We start from the raw sequence: 25,232 nt of genomic DNA on the forward strand, positions 1-25,232 counted from the left end.
ACACAAAGCAGCTGAATATTGCCGGCCATGCCCTTCCTTGGAAGCAAATGGTCACCTACCTGGGGCTCGCCATTGACCACCGGCTCACGTGGATTCCTGCAGCCAAAGCCACCACTACCAAGGTGCGCCGGGTGCAGGGAGCTATCAGGAAGCTGCAGCAACATGGCCGTGGCTGCAACACAAAGTGGGCGCTGCGGCTGAACCAGGCCGCAGCAACGTCCGTGCTCTGGTATGCCTTTCCATTGATCAACCTCACACCGGCCAGGAGAGAGCAGCTAATAATAGCCCAGAGGTGCTATTAGGAGCATCCCGTAAGCCCTGGTCTGCTCGAAGTTCTCAGCATTGGCTGCCGCGGGGGTCACCATCTCGTTTCACTGGCTGCCTTCCCATGTGGGAATAGCCGATAAAGAAGCAGCGGACACCCTCGCCAAAACCGCCCACCATCCTGAAGTGCCGCTCACACGAGCAGTCGCTTCCTCTAATTTTTTGAGGCAGTGCCTGAAAAAACTGCTCACAAACGTCCACCCGGATGCCAGAGTGGAAAACGGCAACGGTCCCAGGCCACTTCCAGAGTGTGGCCTTACCAGGAGGGAACGCGCAACGTTGCTCCGACTGCGCACGGGATGTGTCTCGACGGCGGCGCGGCTGCACGCCAAGGGACGCTCCACCTCACCGGCCTGCGAACGTTGCGGCGACCCCGAGACCCTCGAGCACTTTCTCTGTGCTTGCCCAGCGCTGGCACAGGACCGCTCAGGGGTCATCACTGCCTACAGGCAACAGGGTCTACCTGCTGCGACAACCAGCGACCTCCTGTTCCCGTCGCCTCCCCACCTCCGAGCTCTCCACAGCCTTTTGGAGTTTGTGGAATTGAGCGGTATCAGCACCTATCGCTAAGCGCTCGCCCCCAGCTGACCACCGCCTCCATGATCGGATGAGACTCCTCCATGATCGGATGAGACTTTTGCTGCTTCTCCTTCACTGCCCTTCCTTTCAACATCTTTATCTCCTTGTTCCCTTTTCCCCTGACACTGCGCCGTGCCCCCTATTGGGCAGTAGAAATAAGCGCTCATTTTCTTCTTCAATAAAATTCCTACTACTTGACAGGGCGCCTGATAAATGTAAGGATGGCGAGGAGCGCGCGGCGCGGAGGCCCGATGACGTGGGAGAGATAGGCGGCTGCCATGGATGACTGTGTGTGTGTGTGCCCGCTCTCCGACGGCGGCGCGTGCGCGCAGGCCTGCCGGCCTCGGCCGCCTGTGCCGCTGGTTCTCTCGGGGCTCCCGCCTGTCTACGAAAAAAGTAGGCCAACGTAGAAGTGGGGTGGGAGAGGAGGTGGCGTTAGCGTTGGTTGTACAAAAGCGTGAGGAACGCGCTAGGAACGCCGTCGCCCGTGGATGCCAAGCCAGCTCTTTGAGAGCCGGGCATTGTATAGCCATCGTCTAAGTGTTCAAAAATACCCCACTGTGCTACTCGGAGCCGGCACCGACGCCTCTTTCCAGAGTTCGTAGCGAAGGGGTCGCTTTACCATTATGTAGCCAATTCATCAGAAAATTCCCAACATCGCTAAGCCCCAACATATCAAATCCCACCAAAGCGCAAGCTTCGCTGAACTTCCCTCTTCACAGGGTGGAAGGGCTCTGACTGTTCTTTTTTTTTTGCAGGTACATTGACAAGAACACCATCGAATCGAAACGGTCAGCGCTCACTAACCTCCGCGCAAACAGGATTCAGCACTACGGCTGCCTCAATATGATTGCACCGACGACGATTCTCGACAATTGGGTGACCAAGGCAACAGATGTCTTTCGGGTGAGTTCTGCAGCCGCAACGCGCCCCGCCGTCTTTGTGGACAATCTTTCGGAGCAAGAACGTTCAGCACTGTTTCGACAGTGGCTTGGTACGCCATGGTTTTATGGTGCAAGTTGCTCTGCTAAGGTGTCACACACATTGGTTTTAAGTGGGACTTAAAAAAAGAGTAATCTGCAAAAATATCGTCGACTATCGGGAACACGGGGCGGGGGGCCTCGAAGCTTGTCGTACCCTCGAAATTGGGTGTCGGGTTCCGTGGCCTCGGGGTTCGCCGCCCTTCGTTGACGCTGGGCTTCAATAAGACGGGCTGTGCTTTGAAACATCAACTTTTTCAAATCGGTGACTTTTTCTGAACCGCAGTAATTCCATAGACTCAGAAAACGGCCATCATTAGGCCGTTTATAATCGAGGAAGAAAGGATGAGATAGAAAAATTATAGACCAATCTTCATTTTACCTAAGGTTGCTTCCCAGATGCTCGAAAAATTCCTGTACGCATGGATGATGTCTTTTTTTAGTAAGTTTTCGCCTTTATCACACAGACAGTTTAGTTTTTTTTTTTGCGAATCGAGGTACTACAGCCCTATTAGAATTCTCAGATGATGTATATATGCCGCATTTGAAAACAACTTATTCACCTGTGCGCTACTTCTAGACGTATAGTGAAATCCTGTGATACCGTGAACCATAACATTATACTGGCGAAACTACTTTTGATGGGATTCAGAGGACCATTTCGCAACATACTGCAAAACTACATGTGGGGTCGGTCGCAGAAAGTTATTGCCGACAAGGAAACCATCAGTAGCAAGCAATGGCTTATAGCTGGTGTTCCACGTGGATCGATGTTATCGCCCCTATTGTTTAATATAATCATAAACGATGTTCCTGTAATAAATACTAAAGGCACGGTTGAAACAACAGGCGTTTAAACCGTGTCATGTCCCCTTTAAAGAGGAGCGCCATCTAAAACGGCCTTAAACGACATGCTGGGCACCGCAAAAGACTAGTGACGCAATGTTAGTTAAATACCCCTGAGACCCGCACACAACTATAGGACATAATCACTCTTCAAGGTGAATTTTATTGCCTACTGTTATGTGATGAACTCGAAAAACAATTTTTAAAATTTGAATACCATGGTTAGATGGCCAAAACCAGCGTCTCCATGCCTCCAATATTTCCATCATCTCCTCGTCATTGCTATGGTAAAAACTTGCATTTCATTGCTAAACGCAGAGATGAAGATGGAACTAAGTGTAGTACAATGCCATGTTTCTGCTGGTTCTGGTATTTTCACGCAATCGCACTGATTTTGAAACACACCTCAATGTTGCTTTCGGCCGTCTCGGACGACACAGAAGTCTAGATCAATTTAGTGTCAAATTTCTGGAAAGCGGATGACAAGAATATGAGTAAACCACTTCTTTACAGTTACACATGCGCCGTACTTCATAACCAGAATGATTATTTTGCGTTATCACTACCGAGTGAACTTCAAGAACAAAAAGCAAAAGTTGAAGGCTATGTGCAATGTGTTGTACATGGGGTCTTTGTAGGATATTACGAATGCAACCCAATAGCGCGTAGTATAGGTATAAACCAGAATTTAAACCGTTATAACTATATGCTGGCTAGTGACAACATTCGCCAAGTTGTCGATTCAGGCCATGTTTGTACTTTTGAGCCGGCCAAAACTGAAAATATTAAAACATGGCTGACTTTGTGTACACTGGGCGGCACTCTCGTTCTTCAACGTTTGGTTTCGGATGCGCAATAACTTCTGTATTCGCTCGAGTAGCAAGGGCGAAGCTTTGCCGTCCTAGGCTTACTATGTTCTGTGTATCAACAACCAATCCTCAAGACAGTACCTACTTATCCTACAAGTCTTGATGACACAAGTAGGGCCAGAGGAACCGATAGCCGTACATCATCATTCATTGCTTCCGAACTCGTCGAGTTGCGAAGGTCAGCCTTAATGGAGGGCATGCGAGAGCCATAACTTCATTGTGCATGCGCCGCAATATTGTAGCATAGATATGGGCTGCAATTTCGGAATGGCCCGCTGTATAAAAAAAAGCACGCGCGACGCGTACACCAAGCCCTGTTTGCAACTCGCGCATTAAAGCAGTCTCGACAACGACGCTGTGTCATTGGCCCCTAAAGCGTTTTGTGCTGCTGTTGTGCAATGAACGGACCACCAATATATGTGCCAGCTGAGCGAATGCTTAACGAATGAATAAGTTGTCTCTCTCTCGCTCGCTCATCTGTTTGTCTGTTTCTCTCTCTCTCTCTCTCTCATTTCAGGCATTTAAGGAGATCCAAGGTAACGACACATCGACGAAAACAGTTATAGCCCTGGGCACCTGGGGCTCCGGCATACAAGCTACCTGGACAAGCTTCAAACAGCTTGTCGAAAAAGCCACTGAAGCATCGTAAGTTTCGAAGCACACGTCCCACTTCACGAACGATAGCACGTCAGAAGCTGCGGTAGGCAAAAGACTCGAATCAAACCATTAAGTATAAAAGATAACTCACGCAGACTTGCCTGACCTACCAGAATCATAACCGCAGCACGAACGTTTTTCCCGTAACGGAGGAGCCCCTTGTGACCATGATACGTTTTGCAGCATCTTCTTTAGCACCTCTTTACGAGTCAGAAAATATATGTTTGTAAACCAGAATACTTTATTACTCCATCTCCTCAAATCCGTGCGATGCTGCAAATTGTATGAGTCGTGTCGACAAGGACAAAAAAAAAAAAAAGCGAGATCCTGCGTACTCTGGGTATCTATAGTATCTATGGCATCTATGAACGCCAAACATCTCGCTGGTTTCCATCACCTTGTCAATACTGAATATTAAGACGCTGCTGGTATTGCTGTACACCTATTATCGCAAGTACGTAGTGTGTACTTGATCAGTACGAAACATAATATTCACGTCATACACCTCTGCACCCTTGGAAAAGGCTCGATCATTCCTCTTCCAATGGAGACATTGTCGAATGTCCTTTATAGTCGTGCTGAACTTTGCATACAAACACTAGTTGTGAAAGATGAACCAGTCCCGCTTCGCCCCCAAGTGCTTCCCCTCCTAAATCATTCGCGCTAGATTTACACTTGTTCGCCTTCTTCCCTCTCCGGGCTTTAGCTGTCTGAGAAATCCTTTGATATGTCTATTTAGCGAGACAACCACGACAATCCTCGAGAAAGAAGCAAAGAAGTTAGGCACACAATGCTACCGAGCCACTGTAAGGCTATAGCACAATCTATATCGGTCCGGTCATGCATTTCCGTGAGCTGCTCCCAAGAGTGGTCAGCCTTATAAGCTACGTTAGCACCCCTTAGAGGTCACGTGCTGACTGCTGGTGTTGGAATTGGCCCGGCAAGACAGCAAATTTGTTTACGTTCCTTGGGATCCGCCAAGTATTGTTTTACATTTCCGGGATCGGCCTAGTTGAAACGGTGAGACTAAACTTTCACTTTAAAAATCATATGACGGCCTCCTTCAATGTACTCAAATGATAATTCTTCCGTCCGACAACGAGAGAATAGAAGTATTGACCCTTTTTGCAGCGATCCCGTGGGCGCTGCCGTTTTTGATCACGTGGTGACGCGTCCAATGCTTGCCTCAACTGCCTTCGTTGCCTCCGTCTTTACAATGGACGTGTATGACGCCGCTGCGGCTTAGGAAACCTCTGTTGTGGTAGATATCGTAGACGCTGACTGTGTGGACGACGCGAAGCTTTGGCCACAGCTTCAGAGAACATGCAAAATCACTTTCGGTGCTGATTAAGATATGTCTAAATGGCGCGAGCAGCATATATGGTGCTTGCTCTAAAAGCGGGGATAAATATATATATTCCAAGCGATCCAAACATCCTGCTCATGAATTGAATTAGGATTAGTGTGTTTTGCTATTCGTTCTTTATTTAGCAAATAAATATTTTGAAGAAGCGGTGGTCACTATATCTGGTTATTTTCGGCCCAATCGCTCGCGGGTGTCCTCAGCTCCGATATAGATTTGTTCGGGACTGAGCACAGTTACGATAGAATTGCGCTCAAGGCCTGAAACGTATCTGTATTGTACATTGTACTCGTAATACATTGTAGCAATGATGTATCATCACCCATAACTAGCTTACTCTAGTGGGCCCTCCCGAAACATTCAGCATCGACCATTTGTGCACTGTATGCCATTCTTTATTGTGCGTATATAGTGCGCATATATTTAAGTGTGCGCGCATTCATTTATTCTTGACATGCTAGCCATAGAGTGGGCGTAATGCTTCCATGCCGGTCGGGGTAGATGTATGTAGATACTGTGCGCGAAACGTACTGTGACACGAAGTGGAGCGGCACTTTTCCCTTTGTGATTGTTTAGCGAGCGCTACTCACTCTTGTCGACGTTCCGGGACTGAAGCACTTTCTTTGAAGGTCACCGATACAACACTGGTGGATAAGCAAATTTCTATATTATTGAGGAAAGCCGTATCTATCGAAGTGCCGGTAACACGTACGGACCTTTGCAGCAGCGGTCTGCGAACTTGGCCACCCAGATTCCTTCCGGTCGTTAACATGTCAGTCACTATTTTAGCAGCCAAAAGCCGCACACGTCTTCAAGCCACATGATACAATCCAGCATGATTGGAGCACAGTGCGTTAGCGAAATCTCAGTGGCATTTCCGACGGCTGATCGCACAGCAGCAAGGTAGAAGCGGTAATGGTTTCGTATTCGGGCGCTGTCGCTGAGGTCACGCGCGGCACGCCGCCGAAAGCGCCATCTCGTTCTTGTAGGACGAACTGCTCCGCGAAAAGGCTCATATTTAAAGGCGGGGGCAGAAGAAAGGGGGGAGGGGGGGAAGGGGGGGGGGCGCACACACGAAAATATACCGGACTGCTTTAGAAACAGACGTTTATTGCAGCTTTCTGTTTTCATAGATATGCATCGTTCTATAGCAACGTGACGTCCAGTCTATCTTACTGACGAGTTAGGAACAACTTTCTTCTTGCGGCAACATAACTGATTGTGTACTGGCACACTTGGCCCCTTCGCTGATTGTGGGTTTCGGCTCTACAATTTCACGAGTACATTTTCTTTGTGTTTGCTGGTTACGCGGTAGTTTGAAAACAGCGGTGAAGACTGGCAGTCATTACAATGTGTCGACAGTTGGCCATTTTTGTACCCCATTAGTTTTATTGTGCCCCCCCCCCCCCCCCAAGAGAATTTCGCGACAACAAACGCATGTGTATCCCACTTTGGTAGTTATAGCCACTGCAATGAAATTATGACCGTGTTAAAGACTAAGGTGGCGCAGATATGTCTGAAACACGGACACATCACGCTAACCTTACAAGAATTGTCGTTTTTGATAAGTAAACTCCTTCGCGTAACAATATTACTTTTAAAAATGCAGCTACTATCATTTGCCGTAGTTGACACAAAACCTGTGATGTCGACTGTTTTACCTTAACTCTACTTTCCTGCATGTCAACCATGGAAGAAAGTAAACTTAAAAGCAACTTAGCGCTCTCACAATTGCTTCGGCATGGCGTCCAACATTAGGCCGCACCCGTGCTCGTGCTCCGCCCATTTCGCAGACCATGCAGTGGCCGTACAGTTTCTTAAGGTCACCTTCAGAGAACACTGCCCTGGTCGTGCTGTTGAAAAGCTACGATGGGGTTTCTTGACAGTGACATATTTTTCGAAGAGCAAAGGCACCATACGAGAACATCTGGCAAGCAACGTTCCGTCTCTCTCACTGATTTATTCTTTATTCGAACAGCGCGCAGCGGCGGACCGCTAAAATTTGCCGAATAACTACTACAGTGTTGAAGTTCCGCTTGAAGTTGAAGTTTGGTTTCCTTTGCTTAGTTGTTGTAGAAAAAGGAACCAGACGATAAAGATATGTGCAGTTCGTGTAAGAACTACCATTGTGTGATGACGTAAGTCTATAAAAACAGTACTTCTTCGGGAATGGTTATGTTTCAAGGCAATCCACGTTTGGGACAAGCCTCGCACGCCTGCATATATACACCCCAATCCCATGGCGATACAGCGCCTGCAACGAAACTCGCGCCGACTGTGGTTCCAGATTTTCGTCTAGATCAGTGGTTGTCAAGCATTTCAAGTACCTGACCCCGTTTAGTATTACCAAACCTACATGGCTCAGAACCTTTATAAGGTTTCTGAAAGTATACTGTTTTTCAGTGATGCCGATGCACATGTATTTTGATTTATTTAAAATACATTAGGAACAGCCGAGAGAGCTACCAAAATGCTTGATGATGTTCTTAACTAGGACTGATTTAATCGTGTATTTTAATGAGGACGTTTAGTCTAGCCCTTGAGGCCCGGACTCTAAGCAATTCTCGGGTTACCTCCCCGGGAAAAGTTGGCCGTCTCGCAGCGAATAACGAAGTACTGCAAAGAGGGAAGTGGATATTATAATGCTTGACGTCAAAGGTTAGTACAAGAGGCATTGGCGTTATTGGTGACAGTGATAACTGCACCCTTGAAGAGCCCCAGAAAATAACTCGTGACCCATTTGGAGGTCATGATCCCGCAGTTTTAGGAACACTGGTCTTGGTAATATAGTAAGAAGCTGTTATACTCCTTCGGCGCCCTTAAGATTTCGTAGGCCATGGTGTGTATTGATATAACACTCGCTAACCAGTTACCCTCATCGTCTGGTTAGATGTTATAACTTAATGGCTGGCAATGAAAAATCAGACATCTACCAGTTCTGCAACGTTGCTGGTGTTTTTTCAATCGTATGCTACTCATTATTTCTCGATTAAACAAACCATCATATCAGTCAGAGGATGTGTCGATAAGCTGACTGTATCAGTTTGTTTTAACCTGTTGAAAAAAAAACCTGATGGCATATAGCTCAAAATTAGTTGACTGCACTGCACTTCGTCACTGCACCCCGTTGACGACGCAATGGCTCTCAGAGATATTTACCCACATGAGCTTCTTCAAGGTTTGTAAACGTGTGCCATGTCCAATTTTGTATTTTCACCCCCACCCCGCCCCTCTTTCCCCCTCATTTTGGTTTTGCACAAACCGCAACTAATTGTCGTTTGCTATTGTCAGCTTCAAGGCGGACATCGTCATCTCGATCTCGTCTACTCACATGCTGCACAACATAACATCATGCTTCGCTGTCCCTCCGGCCATCATCAACTCCAATAAGGACCTGTATCCTTCCCTGGTAAGCGCAGCCCGCCGCGTGGAATGGAGGGTCATAAGAACCGACCGAAATATGCAAAAAGTATTGCGAGATGGGCTTTTTTCCTGAAGAATGACAGTCTTTTGGCAAAGCGCCGGCATTCAAAATAGAAACATGAGGGTTCTAAGGGACTGTATATGTCGTTTCGTGTCTTTCATACGTCCGTCTTCCTGGTTGTCATCACAAAAAGATCGTCATGAAATGTGCAGCTGATATATAGGGATATTAAAGAGAAATTTTTTTGAGCTGCACTAGTGAAATGCCTAGCTACAATATAAAAAAAAGTAAAATGCTACTCTTACCGTGGGAAACAGGCTTGGTAAGCCAAGAAAGAGACAAAATCGAAAGGCGGTTGGCAACGCCCTCTTGTTAGCTTCGGTACGAGCGCCTCGTGATGCATCTATTTTGACGGTATCTACTCGGACCTATAGCTGATCTCGTGTAAGCAAAGATCGACTGGAACCATTTCTCATAAAGCCGAAGCTTTAGCTTAGCCCATTCGGATAACTCTTACATGAGGTACAATTAACCCCAAATCCGAGAAAATATATAGGAATCGGTATAGAACACGAAAGTGAAACGTGTCTTCACAGAAGTAGTGTAATGTTTATTGCACATTGATATATAATGTCTATTGGTGTTTTGTGGCTAAAGCGCCCTTAGGCGTTGATGCACCCACGCTGACGCCTGGTGGCACGTCTCCTCCATCACGACTACCAACGTCGATGACCATGAGCAACCGTCGTGCATATGGAAGCTGCACTACGCTGCACACGCTAGCACAACGCGAAAGACGAAGCACGTAACTGACACACTAATACAACGCGCAAGACAAAGCACGTAACTGAATCGTCACCGAGTCAAATCAGCGCGTACAGCGCGTCGTAATTGCAGCCTCCGCGATCAACTTCAGAAACATTTTCAGAGCTAATTGCGGAGGCCACGCTCCGCTGTGCTGAGTACGGTGAACGCCACCTAGGTGGCGTTGGTAGTGCTTCTTGATGCCAGCGTCCCTTCGAATGCTGGCATCGAGGCGTCGTAGTGCTGAGACCACCGAAGTACAGTGTACTAGAACACTTTCTAGTACACTGTAACCGAAGCGTTCACTGTCGGTGCGCGTTAGTGTCATAATGCAGTACTTTTATTGCGATAGCAATTATATGGACACTCAAAAGCATATTTCTGCCGTCGGCGTCGCCGTCGCCGTCGCCGTGAGGTTCCGTATGACGTCATTTGGAGAAGAAATCGTTGCCGCGCGCCGAACGCTGTATGTGCGAGTGAAAGGGCGCGAGGGGCGCGTCTTTCACGGGGAGTGAACGCACGGCGGAGAACGAACGCGCGTTCTGCGCCGTGCTCGCTTAAGGGCTGCAGAAGTAGGCGTCTCTGTTCTCCTTCACAATCACCATGTATGTAGAGCAAACGCGCCTTCTTCCGACGAGCGAGAGGCCGTGGGGGAGGGGGAGGGAAGGGAGGCGACGTTTAGCTGCGGCACGCAGTTCCTATTTATATCAGAGGCTCCGGCAACAGTCACCAACGCCGCACGCATTTTGAGCGAACGCGGGCAAAACGCCGATGGCGTCGACAACAGTTCTGCGTGTTGCCGATGCTGCTGCATGTCCAAGTTTATACAGCTGATAAAGCTAATATCATTACTCCGTATAGCTCTCTACAAGTTTGCTATCGCAATTGATGCTTCGCCTTTCAGGTGAAACTGCGACAACTTTTTCTTTTCTGCTCGTAGGCGGCGGCACCGCCCCGAGCAAGAGCGCGGGTACACGGAGGAGTGTTAGATATATAAGGCGCGTCTGTGTAGCTCTCTGCAAATGCGTTTGTGGCGCAATGGGTTAAACGCTCGGCGATCTATCGTCGCGGACCGAGAGGTCGTGGGTTCGATTCCCAAATTTTGCATGTTTGTGGAACTTTTTCTTCTGGTTTCTTTCTTTGTATTATGTTCTATGACGTATTTCCGTGACGGAAATACGTCAGTGAAGTCTTGGTGGACCCCGGCATAAAACACTTTCGTGTTAAAAAAATCTGTTACTTTAGCATACTCCAAAGACGAAAGCCTACGCCCTCAAGGGACCTTCCTTTAATTACTTGGCATTCACATTCGAATGCGTTGTTACTTCTTATTATTTGTTTTTTCCGACCAAAGGTCCGGATTCGAGTGCTTTATTTGATGTTACCTTTATTAAGTGTGCGTTAATTAACCTCGCCCCAAACGTCGAGGGTGTGACTCCCAACAATGTTCGTGGGTTAGAGTGCCTTAATTAACTCTGTCGTAATTAACTCCGCCTTAACAACCAAGGTGGTAAGTTGGACTTCCACATAATCTCGAGGGTTCGACCCCCTCCCCCTGAATGGTCGGGGGTTCGAGTGCGTGAATTAACTGTATCTTAATTAAAATTGTTGCGTGAGCGTTTGCACATAGGTATGAGACGATGCCAGGTTGGTGTAGTAAGCGGTGTTGGCATTCGTACGCGATGCCGTCACCGAGTCGGTACCGTTCACGAATTCGTGTCGACGACACGGTTTTCGCTCAAGGGCATTTGACGGTCGATTGAACGATGAGTCATATAAGGCTTTCGCATTAAAGATTACTTTAAAATCCTTACCCTCACGCCGGGGCGACGACGACGGGGCTTCGGCGAGATATTCAAATAATGCAAATTTGACTTTGGTGTTATTCTGTATTTATCCCTTTATTACAACGAAACTAACAAAAATGTAATTTTTTAAAGCACAATCTATCCATCTAAGTGATTTGACGTCTCTCGTCAGTGTCCTTTTAAAGGGTACTTTAGTGTTAGTTTACTAAAGCCCCATTAATATGTCATTACGATTGAGAGCTTTTTTTAAAGATCGAGGTATTCCCCTACGTCTGAGACGACTGACTCGTACTTTTCAGGCATTTTATCGCGTTGTGCATTTCAAATGATACACATAAAATATCGTCAAGCTTAATCGAGGTAGCAGCGACGACGACGCGGAGCAATTAACGGCGACGGATTTTCACACCGGCGAACCACGACCGTCACCATCCCACCGAAATGTATTACGGTTGGTGCCGTTCCCGTTATCTCGCACATTGGCTGGCCACGGCCCTCTCCGCCATGGCTGCGCTCCTCCAAATTTTTATGTAAATATTTGACTTTTTCAAAAATTACACTCTTAAAAGCGAAGTTTAAGCTTAAGCGTTATGTGTGTCTTACTTTTTCAAAAATTTGCACCATTAACTTAAAAGAATGTTTTACCTAGTGGCCAACTCCTTCAGCAAGCGACCACGTTCGGCCATCGCTTTGTGATCGTGACTCGCAGGCGCCACGGAGAAAGGAAAGAATTAGGGGAGTGGTGATTGTGCAACCGTATTGAAGCCAAGCGTATCGGTCCAACACGTGATCGCCACGTCAGAGTGCGGGTAGGTTTTTTTAGCCCTCCCACTCAGCAGCCAGAGCTATGCGGCAGGACCGCCGAGGAAGTGCCGCGTAGATTAAAAACTATAGGGAACGAAACATTCCCGGCCAATACGCCGAGTCTCAGAGGTTACGTGTTGCGTCGATAGTGCGAGAGAAGGTGCGAAGGCTGTGATGAATGATCGCGCCGAGTGGCTGAATCTAATCATTGTCATCCTTGAACGACTGCTAACTTTTGCTGCGCGTTAACTAAGCTTAGGACCTTCACGGTGAAGTAAAATAACTGACTAAAAGGAAAGTGGAAAGAGAGAAGTAAAGAAACACAGTAAAGGGCGCGAGTCAGGCTACCGGCAGTACAGCGGAGAGGGTGCAGTGGCCACTGTCGGGTCGGTGACACGGGACACGGGGGTATTCTCAATTAACTTGCTCGGAGGGTTTTGTTTGCCCCCCCCCCCCCCCCCCCCCCCGCCCCCGCTCTCTTCTCGGTAGCGTCTTCACGGGTTGTCATCGAAAGTCTTGTTAGGCGCCACCGCCTCCGCTCTCGCTTCTCAGTAGCGTCTCCACGGTTGTCATTCGAAGGTCTCAACAAAGGGAATGGAATTCATGGAGAATTCTCTTGCCAATTGGTGGCCACGTGACGTAATGCGCTCTCATAGTTTACTTTCTGGCTCCACGGTGAATACCGCATAACGGCTTAAGCTTCGCTGTAAAGCCTAACCCTATGCACGCAGTGCTTCTAAGGCAGAGGTTACCGAATCCATGATCCTGCTCACACTCCTTGACTATCTCCTCGTATCTCAACTGAACCCGTCGCGTTAACTTTCTGGTCATACGATTGCGCTGCTAAGTTTGAAATGCAAGACCAGCTCGCTTTACTCAGATTCAAGTGCGCGGAAAAAAAAAACGAAGTGGTGAATCCGGGGCCCCCCACTACAGCGTACCTCATAATCGTGAGCTCTAGTGCGTTGGATATTCCACTATACTTAAGTGGATTAGAGGGTTAAGCGCGCGTTAACAATTAGTAAGTGGTGAATCGAGAGCCACCCAGTACAGCGTGCTTCATATTAGAGAGCTTTAGCGTGCCTGGTATTTCGGTCTACGTAAGTGGTTAGCGGATTACCGCAGACGTAAGCGCGAGCGGCGGGATTGGTGGCGCCACCTGGTAGTGCAGAGCTCAACCAGGCCGAAACTCGGCGAAGTAGAATGCACAACGAAGTGCATTCTACTTTGCTTCTGCTGTAAATTCACGGGCCACGTCCCAATCGTGACCACGTTATTCTTTTTACCGCTTTTTTTCTCGACAAGAACATTTATGGAACACTAAAAAAATCTTATAAAAGGCATTGCAGTTGGACGAAGCGTCAACAGATGTCGCTATCAGCGTCCGGTAGTCCGGTATTACGCAATCGCCACTGCGTGTACCGGATTGCCGGACAGGTAATGAGATCGTTGTTCTTGCGAGTAAAACCCTTGAATTCATGGTTGTTTTTAACGCGAGAGCGTTAAGGACCCCGTGTCGCCGAAAATCCGGTGACTGCGTGAGTGGCGGTGTCGGCGCCGGCGTCCTCGGCCGAGAAAATCATCTCCAACCACGCAGGCCCTCCGAATATGTTTAGGTATATGTATATGCCACGCCTTATTATATGACGTGGGGTATATGCGGGTTATATTACCACACCATTTTATCACTAAATTTGTTCATACCTTAATTGTCTTACATTCTTGACTAAGCTATTCCTCGAAACTTTTAAAATGACAATCCACAAACAAATGTCATGAAATAAAAACCCACAGCGCATGCCTTTTATCTTAAGTCTTCTCAGGCTGAAATATTAAAAGGGTGAAACAAAAACGGAAACCTGAAAATTTTGTAATTTCTTTGGTGTGGTTGTCTATTATGTCCAGGATCGGCCCACGTAAAGGCCGCATTTCTACCAGAAAGTTCACCTTCGCATAGCGTTCGCCGCCAGCGTGTCCCGGTAACCATTACGGTTGCATTAGCTGCAGTTGTCGGAAAGCGAGAGAAGCCCGCAAGGATCTTAATTTGAATGCTATTGCTTTCCACCCTTAAAAGCGAAGCCTAAGCGTCCTTTAAATTTATATGTGTATATTTGACTTTTTTCAAAAATTTGGACCATTAAGTTAAAAGATTGCTTTACCTCGTGGCCAACTCCAACTTTAAATAAAAAAATTACTCCATCTCCCGCTGAAGGGAACCATGTGTGGATGCGAAGCAGCGGGGAGATGGTTAGCTTGAGCGGGAGATGGTTTCGCGGCAGCGTCCCGAGCGCTCATCGCGGCGCTGCACAGGAGAGAAAATGAGGCGCGCGCGCTCCGTCATTTTCATACCGGGGAACTACCGTGGCGCCCCCTGCGGAGTATGCAGCTGTCGCACCACCTGTAGTGCGCGCCGCTCCGGATTCCTAGAGGAGAGAAAGGGGGGAGCGTAGAAGAGGAGAGAGAGGCGGAGGGGACGCGCATGCGCTGTGGGGGTGTGGTACGCGGGCGCCGCTCCGTACAGGATTCCTAAAGGAGAGAAAGGGGGGAGCGTAGCAGAGGACAGAGAGGAAGAGGGGCCGCGCATGCGCTGTAGGAGTGTGGGACGCGGGAGCGACGGACAGAGCCGCCGGCAAGAAATGCTTCGCATTTAAAAACTCCCAGTTTCAACCGAAAGGCAAAGCATCAACTGCGATAGCAAATTACTAGAGAACTACACGGAGTAGGGATATAATTTTATCAGCTGCATAAACTTAGACACATTCACTGTCTAACTGAATTAACAAGCATGATGTCAGCGCGCACAAGCAAACACGAATAGACCACACTCGATGACCGCAGACAACCACTGTCAAAATAGCTGGCGTGAGCAGGCGCGCTAGCAGCTGCGAGCGAAGGTTCATGCGGTCTGTCGCTTCAACGGAAACTGAGCGGCAAAAGAGCAGCGCATACAAAGGTATTAGCCGTGTTGCAGGTCGCTTTTTAGATACGGTGCGCGCGACCACCCGTCGCCGCGCGAAGTACAAGTACGCAGTTACTCGCAGAGCAGAAGCCGCACTCCCTCCCTCCCGTGCTGCCTTCCCGCTTTCCTCTTTTCGCGTGGGAGATTGAATCGCCAGTTACCCTTGGCCTGGTCACATAATACGAATTTGGTGCCGCAGCTAAACGTCGCCTCCCCTCCCTCTCTTCCATCCCCCCACGGCCTCTCGCGCGACGGAAGTCGCGTTTGCTCTTCGCCATGTGCTTGCTCCTCGTGAAAGAGTGCGTCCCTGGCGCGCTTTCACTTGCACATACAACATACGGCGCGCTGCCACTATTTTATCGCCTTTAGACTTAATACGGAACCTCACGGCGACGGGGAGGACGACGGCGAGGACGACGGCGAGGACGATGGCGATGAGAATGGCAGTAATCTGCTTGCAGTGTCCAGATAATTGCTATCGCAATAAAACACGTGAAACGGGGAAATGGTCTTATTTTGCAACCGGGGAAGCGATTCGAAATTAATTTGCTGCCTTTGAGCGAAAGTCAAACTCACCAACGGTAGTAAGGAAAATTTTGATTTAGGGCCTCTGTTCTTTTCTCGAAGCTTTCTAGAAAATTGGTAAGTGCAGACACGAACTTGACCAGGAAGTTTACGTATCCGCATGTCTTAGCTCTGTATTTTTTATGAAACGCTGTCTTACATGAATTACATGAAGGTTGCATGAATATCTTGCAATATTACGAGAGCATTGCAACAATTAAATAATGCCACAATTTTGATACTTTGTATGTCTGAAGGGACGCGCAGTTTACTTTAATTGTGACATTATTTCAGCAGTGGGTGTGTCGAAATACGATTAGATGGTCCAATAAACAACACTTGTGAGATATATGACATGCTCTTGCTTACAGTCAATTGCATATATTTCTGTTGCAAGGTTGAAGACTTAGGGGTATTACATTGGCTTTCATTGTTGCTATCACCGACGAAAATTGTAAAAAAATGATGGCCTATATCAGAAACCTAGTTGTTATAATGGTAACATTACATTTTAAATTCCCACAAACCTCCATCCTTGCATTCGGTCCAGTGGATGTCATGGAAAACAGTTTAACCGTTTTCGTGTATTTATATAGACGGTCCTCGCATAACGTGCATCTTATCCTCGCAGGCGAAGTACTCGGAATTAGTCAAGGTGTCGTACCAATACAGAAACAGCCTCATCGAAGTCGGCCTTTCTTTAGAATTCGCCGCCAACGCGTACGAACTCAAGAAAGAGCCGGCAAAAATTGACGACGTCCAGTTGTACGCCGACTGCTATACGCATTCGATCGCATCAGTCTCAGCGGTATGGACTGAGCTTTTCTGCTGTTCTGCCTGTTCTGGCATTTGATTTTCAATGATGACCAAGTGCGCCAACACTGGCAGTCGAACTTACTCCGAAGCGGTCAAATGAATCCGTGCTCAACATGCGAGAAATTGCTCATGAAATGGATATGGCGCATAATTGGATGTAAAAGCTTAATGAAATTAGAATACTACAGCAGGTTGAGAATTTTGTACAAGCTTCTTTCACAAAAACGCACTCCACCTGTCCTTCATCTCTGAAAGAGAGCCTATCCAACTGGAGTCCGCTCACACCTTATTCACTTTGCTCTGGAAATGGAAATGCTAGGCTAATTGAAAAATCAATTAGGGTAGGCTGTATCAGAGACTCAGTCACAGTGGGGTACGTTAAACGTCTTGTGCATCTTGTAGAAGGCGTATGGGCACTAGGGTATACAGAAAATGACGTAACCAAACACGTAAGTTACATGTATGCACACATCGGAAATCTCACAACCCTAACTGATGCCAGAGCTTGTGCGGGTCTTACGGTCTAATTATGCCGTCATGCTCGCTTCCTATTCGTAGTGGATCCGTTTGTTTTGCAGGAGGCGTCTTTGCACTAGGATATAAAGACCTGACCTGAATATGAGGAACACAGAATGTAAAGTTTTTTACAACTATACTTCGTTTCATACGTAGCAGGCGACGCTACGGGGACTCTCTACAGTGTTCGCATCCGTGACCCAGAAGTAGTGTGTCACATATGTAAGAAAAATATAGCCATGCGTCATGTAACATGGTGAAAAATTAAGTCTCATATACCTTTACTAAAACATATATGGTGTGAGCAGTACATGGAAGGTGTCAAAATCCTGAATCCAATACCTAAAGAGCGGAATGACATGTTTCTGCGGCCAGTGGCCACAGCACATCACCTGCACTCGCAACCAAAACATAGTACGCCACAAACTGGGAAGCACGGGCATGCACAAATTTGGCGTAAACTCGCGTCTATGATTTGTAGTTATACGAAGCAGATTACTCTTTTCAAAGCGTGACACATCAAGAGCAACTGCATTGCGAAACTCGCGGAGTGAGATACACAGGCAGCACTATTTCTTTACATTCAGCAGCGTTGCCAGCTACGTATAAAATGGAGCATAAATGTTTTTTTTTTTCGCCAAGATTCGGTGTTCGTCACCGAGCATCGCGGGTCTTCCATTTGAGCTGAGAAGAACCACGGCAGAAAGATAAAAAGGGCGACCTTGATAGAGCCAGCCGCTAACCCGATTCGAAGGAAATACATGCCATGCCGCACCATTTGAGGATTTTCTAAACCATCTTTCCCACGAATCTCGGTTCCGCCTTCAATTTCATTTTAACCCACTCAGTGCATTCCAGCGCGATTCATATTTTCCAATCCGATCCCTCCCATCCATTCAATTGCATCCAATGTAGTCTAACCCGAGCAATCTCATCCGAACAACTTCATTAATTTTCGTCTCAGCGAAATCCAGCACTGTCGTATGACGTTTCGCTTCATTGTTTCATCTAACCGTGTCAAAGTGCGCCCAATTACTGCAGTTGACCAACGAGAAAAATAACTGCGCCTCAAGAGCAAGACGACGTGTCGAAACTGGGCTCTGGCTTCCCCTATGCTTATTGCAGGCGTGCAGTAAACGGACGACTTTCAACAGGGTGATACCCCAAACAACGGTGCTTAATATACACGAAAAGGCCAAGAACATCGTCTACATGCACGAGAACAAGGAGACGTTTATGGCCAAGGTAAGGGGATTCTAGCCCGAAACTTCTCTACTTAAAGGGACCCTGAACCACTTTTTATCGAAGTGGAGAAAGACATTTGAAATAGGCGATTTCAGAAATACTTTGCCGCAAAAAGTACTTCAAACCGTTCAGAAGAAGCGGAGTTATTGGCAATGAAACACAGCCTAAGCTGTGCTCCCCCTTCCTTCTCCGATGGTTTGCACTGCGAAGGGTACGGTGGAGTGGGGCGGGGCGACTACGCTCCGCCTTCAAAACGTCACCGTGGCGCGCAGTTCAAATTTCCGATTTTGGTGCCTACGCCCTGCTACGCCGTGCTAAACGTAAGCCAAACGCGGTTGTCCTCGGCGAGCCGCTGTGACCAATAGCAGCCGCGTATTAGAATGTGCTTTATTGCGCAATAAAGCACACAGAAGAGAGTGAGGATCATGCCTCTTTTGAAACGAGGGCGTTTCAAAGACAGGTGACTTCGCGCTCCGCCTGCGAGCTCCACGCACCGCGTACGACACCAAAACTTGGCTGAGATGTTGACAGCAGTGTATGCTACCCGAGGACTATGTTATTTCACAAAGCCCGAGGGGTGGTTCAGGGCCCCTTTAAAGCTCGATTGCGGCCACCTGCCCCCTTCACCCCTCCCCCCCCCCCCAACGGAAAAAAAGAGGAAAATACAGTTCAGGAGCAACTCTAAAGGTATTTTTACCGGGTTACCAAAGTCCCTGTTGCATAATGCTCTGCGCTTTCTGTCATGAATGAGACAGCTCAATTTGGTGGGAGAATGGAGAACAAATGTAGGTATACATAAAAGCCGGAAATACAGCATCGAGGCATAAACTGGTCTCGTATTCATTGAGCTTTCCATGAGGTCATGACGTCAGTGCAAATGTACGCTACCACGTGGCATGACCACGTCTGTCTACACCAAACAACACGGGCCCCATCGCACCCCCCACTCCCACACACACACCCACGACCCGCAGCTACGGTGGAAGAATTGGAGAGGTGGCCAAACGAGTGCCGCATGCGCGTCGCCGCACCTCTCGAGTTTATAGAGCGGTCGCCAGGGGGCGACAGGGGTTTTATGGACTCAAAGACGCGCATCGCAAGTTTCGTTGTGCTGTACAAGGCCGGTTATTATCGTAAATTAGGGTATCACGCTCGGAGCTTAAAAATTTCGAATTGCAGCAGTTAATCTCGGCAAGACTGACACAGAGCTCTGATAGCAAGGGACGCGCGTGTATTTTTCTGGAAGCCTGAAAATTCTTACCAGCGAGTGCACAGCATAAAAAAAATATTTGGTTTTCATGTCAATGTTAGTAGCATTGTGGTTATGGGCGTAGTTGATTTATGATCGCCTGGCTGTAACTAAATTTCACTGTTTCGTGGTCACCACTTGTTAAATGATTGTTCATCTTCCTTCAGGTGCCGTTCAGGCGCCTGCGCCAGTAGCGTCAGATGGCGAGTGCATACGTGCACGCGCCTACGAAATAATGGAGACTGCAAACGACGGGAGGACAAGACAGAACGGCGCCGCCGCGCCTTCGTGTTCGTGGCCGACCTTGGCCGGCCACTATGAGCAACAACGAACAAAAGAAACAGCGCGAAAAACGCAGTAAGGGAAGCCGCGGTGACAGTTGAGACGCACACTGCAGACAGATCGCGCACGCTGAAGCTTCTCTACAAGGAGTATCACGGTGGCTCAAAAATTGAAAAGCGTCGATGAACTGTGATTCTGATATCAGCCGGTCCTCCCAGTGATTAAATCTTGCAGGGACGCCCTTGGAAACACGATCTCTGGACCCCCGTTTCTCATTAGTAATAATTATAATCATAATAATCATAACACACACACACACACATATATATATATATATATATATATATATATATATATATATATATATCACGCTGGTGGCTACTTAGGATGTAAGGGGTGGCTGGTGGGGTCAGAACAGTAGTGGTGGAAGTGGAGGGTGGTTCGTCCTGAGACATGCTATAGCGGACAGTGCGCGCAACCAGCGGCCTGAACGAAGCTCCAGGGGGTAGACAGAGCGGGCAGAGGACTGAGGATCGAACAGCTACCTCCACCACTTATGACGTCTCCGTTGGCACGACGTTTATTTGGCCCGAGTACTCGGCAGCGAACCAGCAAAGGCACACATACGATGATGATGATCACACAGAACTGAAGTTGAGGATCCAGCAACTTAGGATGATGATGATAATATACAGATGAAGAAGACCTGCGTAATAAACGCCCACAATATATAAGGAACCGTTTATTCCAGCCGAGCTCGAGCTATGACGAAGAAGAACAAGCTGGGCGGCTGGTGATGATAAATACAGATGAGGAATTCGTACAAGTGATGATGATGTGTACAGATGAAGAAGAGTCAGTCATGGGTCGCGCTCACACTAATTCCCTCCCGCGGTGGAAGCGGCCACCTGGTCGCGCGGCATTATGATGAAACGCGGCGAGTGTACGGTTTTAAGCGCGATACACGCACAATTTCTGTACCACGGCAACGGTGGTCGAAATAAATTCTAAGGGGTGAGACGTGGTAATGAACCGGAGATGTCTGCTCAATGACCGTGTAGGGTCCAATAAAACGACTGGCGAATTTTTCGCATAAACCGAGAACGCGCACAGGAGTCCATAGAAAGAACTTCGTCACCAGGGGTAAAAGTGACAACAGGGTGAGTCGAGTCGTAGCGATGCTTCCGAACATCCTGGGCGATGTCGGTGTTAATGTGGTCTCGTTGACGGCAGGCCTCGAGGCGAGACAAAAGTTGTCCTGAGAAGGGTGTTGCTGAGTACACGGGAGCCGTAAGGAACGAGACATCCAGAACGAAACTAGGTGAGCGAGCATAGGCGAGGAAAAATGGAGATAAGTCGGTGGTGTGTTGCGCAGCCCTATTGTAAGCAAATGTCACAAACGGCGCGATTGCATCCCAGTTGGTGTGGTCGGGGCTGATGTACATTGCAATCATATCCGATAGAGTACGATGAAAACGCTCTGTCAAGCCGTTGGTCTGCGGGTGGTAACTCGAAGGGGTCTTGTGAACGGTGTTTGAGGCGCACAGAACTTCGGTAAGACGAGAGGAAGGCTTTGCCGGAGTCGCTGAGAAGAACGCGTGGAGCTCCGTGACGTATAAGGATGTTGCGTAGATGGAAATCGGCGACTTAAGCGGCCCTCCCAGATTGCATACAGGCTGTCTCGGCGTAGCGTGTCAAATGGTCTACGGCCGTAACAATCCAGCGATTGCCATTGGAGGTCTTGGGAAGAGGACCGTACAAGTCTATTCCAATGACCCCGAAGGGCGAAGCGAGACAAGGAAGAGGTTGCAAAAGACCAGAAGGAGGAGTCGTAGGGCGTTTGCGGCGTTGACAAAACGCATGATGCAAAGTACGGGGCTACGGCAGAAGAGAGGCCAGGCCAAGAGCACCGACTGCGTATTCTGTCGTATGTCTTGTGGTATCCGAGATGACCTGCCGTCGGATCATCATGAAAGGCTTCAAGCACCTCACGTTGCAGAGAACGTGGTATGATGGGTAGCCATTTGTTTCCATCGACGTGATAAATATAGCGATGCAAAACCCCACCGTGAAGCTTGAATTGTTTAAGTTGTGGACGGAGTCGGGCGTTCGGAGGTGTAGCAGAACCTTGTATGTGCTCGAGAATAGTTCGGCAGTATGGGTCGGAACGTTGGTGCAAAATAAGGCCAGATTGGTGATTACGTTTCAGCCAGTCGAGCGATGAGACGGACAAGTGTGACGAAGTGGGCTCGGGCTGTACATCACTACGATTAAGCGATGTTGAGTCATTATTGCTCCGCAAAGGGCAACGCGATAGAGCATCTGCGTCTTGGTGACTCGTTCCAGACCTTAGCGACCATAGCCAGCAGAGTGCGTTATGGTCGGTGACGAATGTAAAGTGGCGACTGTTTGCATTGCCCGTGGAAACGTTTGCACTGCCCAAACAACTGCAAGGCCCTCTTGTTCAGTGATGGCGTAATTTTTCCCTGTAGCAGTCAGCGTCCGACTGGCATATGCAACAACTCGTTCACGCAAGGTGGTGTGACCAGGGGCGGATCCAGGTTTTTTCTGAGGGGGGGGGTCAGCATCTGTCAATGATGATGATGATGATGATGATGATGATGATGGTGGTAGTAGTCTTTATCATTTACCGAAATTCACCGTTTCTGCTCACGATGAACCCGCGTTTTATACGGCTAGAGCAACAGCTGTAGCCCACCGTGGTGGCTCAGTCAGTTCAGGCATATTGCGCTGCTGAGCACGAGATCGCGCGATCGCATCCCGGCCGCGGCGGCCGCATTTCGATGTAGGCGAAATGCAAAAACGCCCGTGTGTTTGCGTTGTAGTGCACGTTAAAGAACCCCAGGTGGTCAAAGTTAATCCGAAGCCTTCCACTACGGCGTGTCTCATAATCAGAACTGGTTTTGGCACGTAAAACCCCAGAAAGAGGAAGAAGCCCTATAGCGAAGCCAGTTATCGGTTTCTCCGAGCTTATAGGAAAAGGACGTTACCCAATACAGCCATGTGCTTGGCGGCTGTGCCTGATAATGCAGGTTGTTCAAAACTAAGCTTTATGGTTTTCTTAAAATTGGGCACTGGGATGCACGCGAAGACCACCTGTGCAAATAAGTTATGTGGCCAGGGGGCACAAAGTGAGATGATAATTATCGCTGTGAGCAGCCCAATTAACTAAAATTGAACAATTATTTTTGTCGACTGAAGTAAGTGGGTATGTTTGTATTGAAAACTTAGAGGCAGTCGTGTTTCTACACAGTATCAGTCGGAAGAATTATTCTAGCGTGTTCGTGCTCCGAGATATCCGACTCCATATTTCAATTGCACTGCGCAGAGTTATCGACTCGACGCGAGAGTGGTTTATGCTTTGCGTTGCTGTGGAAGGGAGGCATTTTGAACATTTTTAGGGCATTGACGTCTTGATGGGTGAAGTGTTGTCATGAGATTTGTGCATGACAACACCAAAGTTAAAGCGGCAGTATGAAATATTCGTTAGCATAGCTAAAAAGGTTTCTGCTGTTGATGGTGCAGTTGTTGCTTTCATTTCAATAAGACTTACAATACTTGGAAATCAGCAGTCACTTTATTTGCGTAGCCCAAACAAGGACCACGCCCGGTCGTCTAGTCACCATTACGCACGCGCACTGCCCTCCGGCTTCTCCGCTCGCGCCATTATCTCGGCATGGCAGCTGCCGCCATCTTTACAGGCTGCGCGGTCGCATGTTACAACAGCGGTTACGGGTTCTTCGATTTTTTTTTATTTCGCCAGCCGTGAGGGGAATGGGGGTCGTTATTATCTTTGCCAATGCCTCCGCCGCGTTGTCAGACTAAACGCTGCACCCAACAGCCGCGTCACATCAGGGAGGAGCTTTGCGCTGATCCTCACTCTCTTGCATGCGTAATCATGCGAACGACAATTAAATTTTGTAGTTGGATATATCGGAACATAGCCATGCTAGAAGAATTCTTCCAAGTGAAACTGTGCAGAAACACGACTGCCTCTAACTTTTGAATGCAAACGTACACACATACTGCAGTCAATAAAAAGTTAATTATTCAATTTTAGTTAATTCGGTTGCTGACAGCGATAATTATCTCACTTTGTGTCCCCCTGGCCACAAAACTTAATTGCGCAGGTGGTCTTCACGTGCCTCCCAGTGCCTAATTTTAAGAAAACCATAAAGCTTAATTTTGAACACCCGGTATATCAGCCTGTATTGTTTCTTGAAATAAAATTTGGGATTGTCTGTCGCAGGTTCGTTATAAATGCGTAAGCACGGGTCCGTCTTTGGAGTTCTGTTGGGACACCTTGATTTCCTTAAGAAGATTCTTTGTGTTCGGCTGAGACACCTTCGTTTCAACGCGGCAACCACTACGCTGGTTGTTTACGATATGCGAATCACCACGTATGAAGACTCACGACGCCACCTACAAGAAGAACGATGTGGCGTAGTAGCCGAGAGCGCGAACCAGCGTCTTCATGTTTTGTTTCCCACGCGAAGTCATCCTTTTACACAAACCGCGCATCTGCTCCCGTTTCTCTAACCACGCGACGCCATCCTAGGCCCGCGCGCTGGCGTTGGCCGCTGACGTCACGCTCCCCCATTTCGCAGCCCCTGCTCGTGGCTTCGCCCCGCTCCGCGAGGACGCCCACTCAGATAAACGGATCCGGTGGGCCTGAGCCTCCTATGCTTAATGTACGACAATAAAACTGCGAAGTTACAATGAAAAACTTGTAGCGTACGAACGGTACTGTGCTCGTACTGGATATTGTCAACGTGTAACTGTGATCACAATGAGTGCTACAGTTAAAAAAAAGTTGCCTATGCGTAGTTCTTAGTTTAGCTGTTAGTTGTTATTATTTATATACGGTGCTGGGTAATACGAACCCAACGACGGAAGCTCTACTCCCTGGTCTTCGCCGCAGCCGCCGCCTTGCCGGACTTCCGCCTTCGCCGATCGAGATGATGTCCCAACTCCCGACCTCTGATGCATCGGGGGCAACTCCTACGGCTCCTACGGGTCCCTGGCCGTACTACCGAGTGCCGCCAAACTTTGGCGGGACCTCAGGGGAGGACGTTGACGAGTGGCTCAAGAACTATAAGCGGGTGAGCAGAAGCAACGGCTG

The 25,232-nt window shown here is 48.2% G+C and overlaps 1 protein-coding gene across 2 annotated transcripts in view; it reads left to right on the forward strand.

Annotated features, from left to right (window-relative positions):
• The first annotated feature begins 1,664 nt into the window (after positions 1-1,664).
• The window catches only part of LOC119459458 (uncharacterized), a 34,835-nt gene continuing 11,267 nt past the window's right edge, over positions 1,665-25,232 (forward strand). The window contains exons 1-5 of one of the 2 annotated variants that reach the window (XM_049670528.1): positions 1,665-1,809; positions 4,116-4,243; positions 8,910-9,027; positions 16,613-16,789; positions 18,439-18,558. In XM_049670528.1, coding sequence (XP_049526485.1) covers positions 1,750-1,809; positions 4,116-4,243; positions 8,910-9,027; positions 16,613-16,789; positions 18,439-18,558 — 603 coding nt within the window. In that variant the 5' untranslated portion in view covers positions 1,665-1,749. The remainder of the gene's footprint in view (positions 1,810-4,115; positions 4,244-8,909; positions 9,028-16,612; positions 16,790-18,438; positions 18,559-25,232) is intronic. The other variant, XM_049670529.1, reaches the window with a different exon arrangement.

This window comes from Dermacentor silvarum, chromosome 7, assembly GCF_013339745.2.
Source record: "Dermacentor silvarum isolate Dsil-2018 chromosome 7, BIME_Dsil_1.4, whole genome shotgun sequence".
Classification (NCBI taxonomy): Eukaryota; Metazoa; Arthropoda; class Arachnida; order Ixodida; family Ixodidae; genus Dermacentor; species Dermacentor silvarum.